Genomic DNA, 10,289 nt, shown 5'->3' with positions numbered 1-10,289 from the left:
GCCCAGGCTGGAGTGCAGTGGCCAGATCTCAGCTCACTGCAAGCTCCGCCTCCCGGGTTCACACCATTCTCCTGCCTCAGTCTCCCGAGTAGCTGGGACTACAGGCGCCTGCCACCTCGCCCGGCTAGTTCTTTTGTATTTTTTGTTTTTAGTATAGACGGGGTTTCACCGTGTTAGCCAGGATGGTCTCGATCTCCTGACCTCGTGATCCGCCCGTCTCAGCCTCCCAAAGTGCTAGGATTACAGGCTTGAGCCACCGCGCCCGGCCTATATATATTTAACAGTAGTTTGTTTCAAAGGGAAAAATATGTACTGATGCTTCAAAATGTAATATGTAAGGAAGAAATGATTAATTTCTGGGCAAAGCTTTTTATTTGTCAAGAAAAAAATCAGAAAATCTTATATTACGATTGGATGTGATGTTAGCTGGGCTTGTCCATGTAAATAGAAATGTAAGGGATCTGCAAATGTTCAGAATACTTCCTTTTCCACCTGTGCTTCTATCTTTTTAATCTTTCCTTTATCTTGACTCTCCACGTGTTCAAGTGTTTATTTTTCTAGCCATTTCCAGGAAAAGGCACATGGGACTTTGTATTTCCAGAGAGAGTTGAGGGATGGAATGGAGAGCAGTCACATTAAACTCTTGGCTCAGAATGCAAACCTTTATTCTGGAAGCTTAAGAAAAAAAATTAAGAGGGATTAATTTTCAGATTCCCAAAATAATAGTTGGTTTTGCCTACAGATTTTAAGTATCTAATTATTCATTCAACATCATCGATTTGTTCTAAGTGTAAACTGAGGTAGTAGCTCTGCTGCTTGAAGAGAAGGGGGCCCCTGCGTGTTTGTTAGACTTTTAAGGGTAATGAGTCAAACTTCATTCTGCAGTCTCACTTAGGCAGAAGCTTCCCCAAATTTTCCTTTCCTCTTTCCATTTAAAGGTTGCTTTTAAGTGGAAATATTGTTAACAATAGGATTTCCCAATGATTTACGTATAAAGAACCAAGGAAACATGGACCAAGTAGAAGCCACGCCCCTTCAGCACTCGCGCCTACCTGCTGTGTCTGTTGTCTCTGGATTGCTCTCACTTTGGGAACAGGGCTCTCTCTGGAGGAAGAGGACTGCTGCCGGGACCGGCTCCCATTCTGCACAGGTTCGGCCACCAGGGCTGCGGACGCCACTGACATGCTCCCGGTGCTACGTAAGGAAGCACTATGTGGCAGGGATGGTGGGGCTTTGGCTCGGGCACCTAACCCACCCTGGTCCACTTTTCGGATCTGGGCCTGCCCAGTACTATTTTGTCGTGGCAAAGCAAGAGGTATGTGTCTATCCGGCACAGTGTGCCGCCTGGAGAAGTCCTCACTCTGAGTGCTACGTTTAGTGAAATCTTCCATGCTGCTATTGCTGGGTCCACTGAGCTTGAAGTCTTCACTGTTACTTTGGCTTCTGGAACTGGCAGTGCTTAGGTTCTCCAAACTGGAATCTATAGAGGCCTTTGGCATTGCTGGAATTGGGTTATTGAGGTGATAGACAGGGTTCTGGAATGACAAGGGCTGAAGGCCACCTGGCTGGTTCAAGGCTGGGTGCAGGGGCCTTCTCACTTGGGGTGCACTTTGGGGAGTGCTCTGGGTTTCCCGCAGCTGTTTGATGCTGGCCACCTGGGTTATGGAAAGCTGGCTTCCGGTCAAGCGTATAGGCACATCAAGCATGACAGATGCATGCTCCACTTGAGCAGCATGAGTGTCCTGGAGGTCCATGAGGGAGACGCTCCGACCATTAGGAAGGCTACTTTCCCTTTCATCCTTTTCAGAATAAGTCATGCTCTGAGAGGAGGCTTGCTGAACCAGCAATAATGTTTTCCCTCTGAAGTAGCTGTCTGTGTTGTCCTGGCTTGGAGATTTTAGTTTATGCAAATCACTGTGGAAAAGGAAAGGGCACTTAATTTCTCTTGAGACAACTTCAACATAGCTAAGATGCCTCAATTCAGGCATGTGAACTCCTCTGAAGGTTCTTATGTGGATACATGTATTTCTTTGGAAACTCAGATTTTATATAATTAGGGAATTATTATAATTGTTAGAATAAAATCCAGCATTTTTACTTTTTCCCCAAAAGTAGAGAATAACACTGTAGATACCAACTCATCACTGTCTTCAGTTTTAACCAGGATTCCAATCATTTCCCAGTTAGGTTTTAAACCTTCCTGAAATATTCCAATTCATACTTACTTATCTAAACCTTCAAGAGAAGAAGTTCTAAGTACACAACTGCAAGGTCCCTGCTAAAGGCACAAGTCTCGCCAATCCATAAAACAGTCTAAGCATCAACATTGTATCTACCTGTCCAGCTGACATAGCCAGCTATAAAAAGGTTTTCACCGAGGTTCTCCATGGTTTTTGAATGCTATAACGTATAGAAACATGAATTTCATAAAGCCTTTGGTCTCCCACTAAGACAGAAATTTTTAAAATATGCTGTGGAATATATTATAACTCTCTATACTACCATTCTAGAAAATAAGTTATCCCAGATCTTATGCATTATAATGACAAATAATTGAACTGCTCTCAGGTCAAATGAGTCTTCAATTGCTCATGATTTTAAACTTGTAAGTTCAAAAAATAGGTTGAATATACTTCTGCTAAATCTGAACATTATATTTCTCTGAGATATTGGTTATCCTCTCTTTCATACCTGTCAGTGGGGTCTTCAAATATTTTCTGCAGCCCAGAGGAGAGGCTTCCACTGACATTTGGACTGGAGTTATGTTCAGTGAAGCGTCTCAGTTGCTGTTGTATTGGTGTAGGATTAGTCAATGACTTGGTAATATCAGCAAGAACACGAGGGAGAGGCCCCAGTTTTGCCACGGTCGCCTGTAGGAAGGAATTTTCACCCTAATTGGATAATAAGCATTGCGACATCCACCATAGATTGTTTTTGGCACAACGATGGCCATTGATGGAGGGGTGTAGGTTGGAGGGAAGGGTAGGTGTTTGCATATGGGAGTGGCAGGTTCATAATGCATTGTTATGGAGCAGCAGAACCATGGCGTCGAGATGAATGGAGGAGGCGAAACAGGGTGCAGCAGACATCGAGGAAAGAAAGGAAATTGAAATCAGGATTATGCAAATAAAAATTAAAAGACATGCTCAAAACTACCAAACTAATGCCATTCCAACTAAAATAGACATGCGAAGCAAACTATATCTCTGGGAGGCTAGTAGATCAAGGTGGGGGAGGGTAGAGGAAGAACCAAATTCCTTCTAACCAAAAGAACTTCAAGACCAGAGGATCGGCTAGTATGATAAACTTTCAAAGAAAAGGGATCATGTGAGAAAAGAAATGCATGCCAACATATAAGAAGGTGCTGCATTCAGGAATCCAGAGTACTGCAGGGCACACAGATGATACTGCCATCCACTATCCCAGTCAATCTTGGGAACCCTGACCCACTGCCAACTGAGTTTCCATCAGTAAGACAATTTTTGTTGTTAATTTAACAACAAAATCAGGTAAATTTTCCCTATGAGATATGTCTAGATGTATTCCTGGTTCCCAGGACCAAACACAGATTAAAAAGGAGAAAGTGTGTTTACACAGCAAAGTCCGTTAAAAAGACCTTGATCCTAAACAAACCAAGCCCATTTCACAGGAAAACTGAACCTGCATCCCACTGAGATGCAGTTTATTCAACAAAGACTAACTCTTTAATACTTGCTTTATCCATTTCAATCATTTTTTTCTTTACGGAATTCTTATTTTCATGGGGTCTTAGGGGTCTCCTTCAACTGTCAGTCAGTTTGACGTAGCTGCCTTTGGGTCTCTGCCTTCTCAACAATCAACAGACTCTTTTACCCTACTCAAACAGGTATAGATGCCACCAATGCCTTTACTTGCTCAACAATGTTGGGCTATGATTCATATGAAAAGGATTTACCTTTGGCATAGTTGCAACTTAAAAATCTAGCTAGCATTTCTAAAAGTGAAAAAAGGTCCTTGAGAATAAGGAACAGTTGACTGTTTCACAAATGTTTTAAGCATTGGAGGACACACTACCACTTATGTTTCCTCAGCAAAATGGTCTTCGTTAATACGTTTTATTCCCCTTCAAATTTTACTGGTATAGCACTTTTATTGATAGGAAAATAGAGGGAAACAAATCATTATCACAGAAAAATAACTGTCTTTGGAAGTTATTCTAATATACCACCACACATATTTATAAAATGCCTGTAGCAAACAAAAACATCAATAAATAATTATTGTAATAAGCTTAGCCAAAGTCTATTAGACTATTTTTTACTACCAAATCTATTCCTTTTTGTTAAATTCCAGAAGGAAGAAAATGATTGGCATGGTGTATATTTACTTATTAATACGGTACATAATAAAATTCTTAGCAAACAAATGATTAAAAATAATTGTTTTCTGTATTCTTAATTCACATCTGTAAAGAAAGAAAACAGTGATTTTTAGCACTAATAATTATATGAAACTCTATGACTTGTATAGTAAAAAAATTTGTTTCATGGGTAAAGTTACTTAAAACATGATAAACCTAGTATTTTCTTAGCTAAATCTATACTTTTATTAGAAATTACTATATGAGGTTTCATCTTATCCTATTAGACATGCATAAGGCTGTATATACCAATATATTAATTTCTAATAAAGTTTTCACATATGCACTCTGTATATATAAATTTAGAGAAATATACTCCATTAATTCAGATAAATATTAAAAACATATATTAATAATGTCATGGTTTTCTAGAATTTCATGGTTGTCGGTCCCATATTTTACTCAGAAATGATGACCACTCTCAGATTTCTAGGGTAAAAGGTTGCTTTCAATTAGCAGAAAGAGTGAGTGCTATCACTCTATAGGTACTTTCCAGAATTCAGGTACATTAAAGTCTCTATCTTCCATCAACCTACTTTACCTTATCAAGTTGGGAAACTACTTCCCACAGTAAGGAATGCAAAACTGAAAGCTCTCGGCCCAGATCAATGTAACCATCAAAGCCTGGGGTGTTTGAGATGGTGTCTGGATTAGAGATCTCCAAAAGAAAGCGCTTCATTCCACCCCATTCATGTTCTAAAAAATCATTCATGAATGCCATGTATTCCTCTTTGTTACCAAACCTGAAGTAGAGGATGAGAAAATGAGAAAGAACATATTCAAGAGAGAGATGATCATTTTGATTTGACTTTACACAGAATTATGACTTTTTTTTTTATTTTGTGGAGGGAATGATTAATTTTGTTTATTATCTATAAGTGATAAATGCTATAACATACTTTCTTAATATCACTTTAATATTCCAATGCTTTGAATAACTTTCTATTCTCTAAAGGGTAAAGCTAAACCTCATTTTTTTTTTTTTTTTACTTCTGGTATTTGAATTTCTCTGTAATATAGGCCTCACTTACCTACCAAATGCTCCCCAGTACAAACCTTCAACACTGCTAGTTTCTTCAAAGTCTCCCAAATATATTATACATTTTTTTCTTCTCCAAGCTTTTGCCCATGCTATTTACTTGCACTAGAGAAAAACTTCTCTCCTTTGCCTATCTAGATTCTCCCTATCTTCAGGGCCTAGTTTAAGTCCACAAAAACCTGTTCCAAAATAAAATATAAATATTTTTTAGCTCAAATATGGATAAATATGCGTATTTCTGCATTGGCTTATATATAAATTATACAAAATTAAAATAGTACACCTCTAAAAAGCCACTATTTATACTAGAAAACAATCTGTTCTTGTTTTTTTTTCTTCAATACATTGCTAATAGAAACTTGTTTTTAAGCATCAATATTGAATAAATCTTAGTCAATTTTGTAAATGTGAATTCCTTCCCAGCCATTTCTTAAATTTATTTTCTGTAAATTATAAAAATAACAAACTTACTGAAAAAAGTTTGAAACAATGAAAAGTAGAAAGAAAAAAGTGTGGATGTCTCATTCAAGCTACCCAAATATATCTGCTGTTTATATTTTAGTACATTTCCTTCCCAACTGTTTTCTCCTAATTTTCTTTTGAAAAATTTTAAACCTGCAGAAAAGTTGAAAGAATATACAATGAATACCCATATGCCTTTCATCTACATTAACCAACTGTTATTTTTGCCAAGTTTGCTTTCACACCCTCTCTTTCTATACAGATTTTTTTTTTTTTCTTTCTGGAACCATTTTAAACCAAGTTGCAGACATCACCTCTAAATAGTTTAGTGTCCATTTCTTCAGAATAAGGAATATCTCTTACATAAACCAATGCCATTATCACACTAAAACTTTTAAAAACACTATTCATGAATTATCTTATCTACAGTCTATATTTAAATTAAGCCCATTGCCCCCAAAAGGACATATATTTTTTCCAACTTAAGATCCAAATAAGTTTCAAGTACTGCATTTAATCTCTTTTAATCTAGAACAGCCCCCCTCCATCTTTTGCATTTTTCATAAAATTGTCTTTTTTGAAGTGGTCAGGATAATTGTCTTAGACAATGTAACCACATAATTTGTCTTTTCTTCCCAACTTTTTTTATAGTTAGATTTTTGTATTTTCATATTACTGGGGTAACAGTATACATACCACTTTTTATTCTGCCCTTTTTTTTTCCTACTGAAGCATTTTTATCAGCACTTTTAATTTAATTTTATCTTAATGCTCTATATTATTGGATAGTCTTTGTAAACAGCTTGTAGTACCTGCAAATATTCCATTGAATGCATGTATCATAGGTTACTTAACCACTCCTCAATGAAGTGATTATTTAACTTGTTTCCAATTTTTTGCTATATTTATTAATACCACAGTGAAAATCTGGTAACACGAGTGATGAGGTTCCCAACCCTCATCCAAATTTTAGGCCTCGAGTGTTTTTTAAACTGTGTTTTTAAAGTGGTTACAATAGTATCACCTACTTGGCAAAGTTGGCCAGGTTCTGAATGACCTTGGCAATAAGAGTTAGAGTCCGAGATGTGCGGTCATCAGGATACTCCTGCATAAGGTTGAAAAGACTGGGAGACATAATGGCTGGACACAAAAAACGGAGAAATAATGAGGCACTGATGAGCCTCTCGCTGATGTCTTGCTTGCCACGGTTCAGGCACTGCTGCTTCCATGATGCAAACACTTCTTTCAACTCACGAGGGAAAACACTAGGGAAGGAAAAAAGTACCAAAACCTCTAAACACAGAAGTACCAGAACCCAAAGCACAAGTGATTCCACCCTGACCCAACATATCTCTGCTTAAGAGTCAGGCTGTGAGGAGGACCTAGTAGAAATTCTGGGATGAGGTTTTACCTGATTCATGGCTGAGAGGCGGTGGAAAAATTCACAGAGGCCAGATGGAGACTGGAAACCCAAGGCTACAAAACTCTGGATTAGTTTAAATTTAGTTTTGCAAAGTGGGAAAATGGCATGAGGCTCCTGACTAAACCATCTGGTTTAGTATAACTCACCATAGTCTCTCTAAAGACTGTTCATCAAAAATCTTCCAAAGTTTCACCAATTGCTGGAGTTAGTGCAATGATCAAAATTCATGAACACATCTGTTCAACACTAGTAAATATTTTAGAAAGCAAAAGAAATACTTTTGATATTAGAGGCTATAGTACTAATATTCTGGGGAGAGATTATATTTATGTAGATAGCCAGTTAAAAAGTACTTCTGCTTACAATGGAGATTTCAATTTTAGATGGGACTGTATTAGGGAAACTTTCAATTTGTCTCCAAGACCCTCCCCTTTGGTTATAAAATAATTGTTAACATTGTGATGACTTTTATAAGAAAAGATGTTCCACAGGCAGAGGATGAGATAAGCTCACCAGTAAGAGTTGATGATCTTGCAGAAAGCCAGCTCACAGCACATTTTCAGGTTGCTCTGATGGTCTATCAGTTCACTAGATGAACATTTGCTGGGATCCACTTCACAGTTCTCATCTGACTCATACAAAGCTTTGATAAACTCCCCTATTAGAAGAGAGAAGATGAAAATAGAGCTATAAACTGTCTTCCTGAGTAGAATAAAAGGACTTATGATTTCTGTCCTAAAATGTATAATGGGGAATTCTTTTCTAGATCTGACAGGGAGGGCACAAAAGATGGCCCATGAAGCCTCATTGCTTTGGAACCCAAGAGTTGTCACATCCTACATATCATGTTTATTTTTCTTATCCTGGAAGTGGAATAACAGCAATCACTAACATCATCATCACAGTATTTATAAAAATGGTAATGATACTACTTAAAAAATGTATTAAACTAAATATATGTTTAATTAGTATAAACTCGTTATTTGTTTTAAGGCTCGCTCTACTTAGGGGACTATTATTGTTATTCTAGAAGAACAAACGACCCAAGCTTGATTGAATAGTCCACTGAAGGTTTTAAGTGCTAATGTTGGTGCCAAATACAGATGCAAGTAAGGTTCTCTATGCTTACCTCTTGTAACAGAGACAGTCATTCAACACTGCACAATATTATAGCAGATCTCCTTATAATCTCCTCCATATAATCTGTATATGCTTTTCCATATAAATTTAGTTTAGAAGCCCTGTTGATATGGCCTATGTTCTAGAAAGATACACCCACTATTCCCTGAAAGAACAAATTCCTACCTTACCTGTTTATCCTCTAGTACACACCATAGCTTGTATATCTTCGAATACTTCGTATTTCATATTGTTTGTGTTTGTTTCATTTCTAGGATGAATACCTTTGGAGGTTAGGTACTAGGTTTTATTCATGTTCAAATCTTGACTCTTCTGAATAGCTCCCAAAATGTTACAGGTGCTCAATAAATATTTATCAGAGATGGCAGTATGTATTCTTGGTTTTTTATAGGTCTTTATGAAAGAGGAGTGGATCTTTCAAAGATTCTCCTAAATATGCACTTATTACTTGAGGTTCAGGCTAGTTATAACAGACTTCATGAAAGTGAACAATAATGCCTGCAAAACTAAGTAGCAGCAGCAGCAGCAGCAGAAAGAGCATTTCCATCAAAACAGTTAGTATTTAGATAAATGAAAACTTTTAAAAATACCTGTGACAGGGGATGAGAAGTGAGAGAACAGAAAACAATGTGGTATACAGAAAGGAAAGGGTGCACAGAAAAGTTAAAGGCATTGAGGTCAGACAGACCGACCGTGGGCCCTGGAAAAGTCACTTAATTAGTCTGAGTTTCAGCTGTCTTATTTGTAAAACAGTGTTAATAGTAAACACCCTGTAGAGCTGTGGTGAGGAACAGACATAATGCATGAAAAGCATGTAATATGGTACCTGGCTCTTAGTAGGAGCACCATACAAAAGTATTTTAATGTAAAAATCATGCAACTTTTGAATAATTTTTTGTCAAGTGAAATGGCCAAAACTAGTAAGAGGCTTTTTAAAATGTTACCAATTCTCACAAGATACGTATTCAATATGTTCTCTATGTCTCCTGTGCTATATGTTTCCACAAATGAACTTCATTTAAAGAGTACCTAAATTTAAAACTAAGAAATCAGTGTCAAATATCCCATATAAAAACTGGCCAAACTCTACACCTGTATCCTAAATATTCTGTTTAGTGACTTCTTTTAGGTTATATGTATTCAAGGGAAAAAATACTAATATTAATAAAAAACATGAATATTAACAATATTTTTAATTCTTCAAGAAAAGCGCCAGATAAATAACTCCAGGGACCAGAAGTAAATCGTCTATAGTACCAGCTTAAAAAGTTTTTGTTCCTGATTATTACATATTTAAAATGCTCCAAAACAGAAAAATAATACTTTAACTGTTGAAACAATAACCAGTGTTTGAGCATGTAGAATGTACCATATTGAAAGGAGAGGCTTTTATTGATTTGTAACTAGAAGGTGCTTAACTGATCAAAATTACCAAGAGAGATTAAAAAACTCACTTAAGTTTGCCTTCTTGCATTTGAAAAAAACCAGAGCCAAAGGGGGTGCTCGTTATGTTGTTTACATGTTAAGTTTGTGCCCAGAATGTTCTATGACTTATTTTCTATGTAAATCATTAAGTCATTATTATCTAGCATAAAAATTGCACACGTAGGAATAAGTCAACAAGGATGGACATATTACTGCTGAAAGGAATTTGCCTCCACTGCTAAAAGTGGAAATCAGGTCTTTTCAGGGCTTTCTTTTGTATATCTCACAGACAGTATTTCCTATGTGTCACAGGATACAAAGGTGCAATCTGATTTCAAATGGAAAGGTAAAATAGGATAACAGATGGAAGATTTAAGTCTAAACAATGCAGAGTCTGTGCA

General features: G+C 36.9%; 1 protein-coding gene across 3 annotated transcripts in view; it reads right to left on the bottom strand.

Moving 5' to 3' along the window:
* RASAL2 (RAS protein activator like 2) overlaps positions 1 to 10,289 on the bottom strand; it is a 395,120-nt gene that overhangs the window by 15,317 nt on the left and 369,514 nt on the right. For 2 of the 3 annotated variants that reach the window (XM_011962385.1, XM_011962387.1), the window contains 5 exons: positions 7,837 to 7,981; positions 6,929 to 7,165; positions 4,941 to 5,142; positions 2,692 to 2,891; positions 1,053 to 1,914 (listed from right to left, as the gene is read on the bottom strand). In XM_011962385.1, coding sequence (XP_011817775.1) covers positions 1,053 to 1,914; positions 2,692 to 2,891; positions 4,941 to 5,142; positions 6,929 to 7,165; positions 7,837 to 7,981 — 1,646 coding nt within the window. The remainder of the gene's footprint in view (positions 1 to 1,052; positions 1,915 to 2,691; positions 2,892 to 4,940; positions 5,143 to 6,928; positions 7,166 to 7,836; positions 7,982 to 10,289) is intronic. The other variant, XM_011962386.1, reaches the window with a different exon arrangement.

The sequence above is a fragment of the Colobus angolensis genome, unplaced genomic scaffold (assembly GCF_000951035.1).
Source record: "Colobus angolensis palliatus isolate OR3802 unplaced genomic scaffold, Cang.pa_1.0 Scaffold59, whole genome shotgun sequence".
Classification (NCBI taxonomy): Eukaryota; Metazoa; Chordata; class Mammalia; order Primates; family Cercopithecidae; genus Colobus; species Colobus angolensis.
This window is presented reverse-complemented; position numbering and strand designations above follow the sequence as displayed.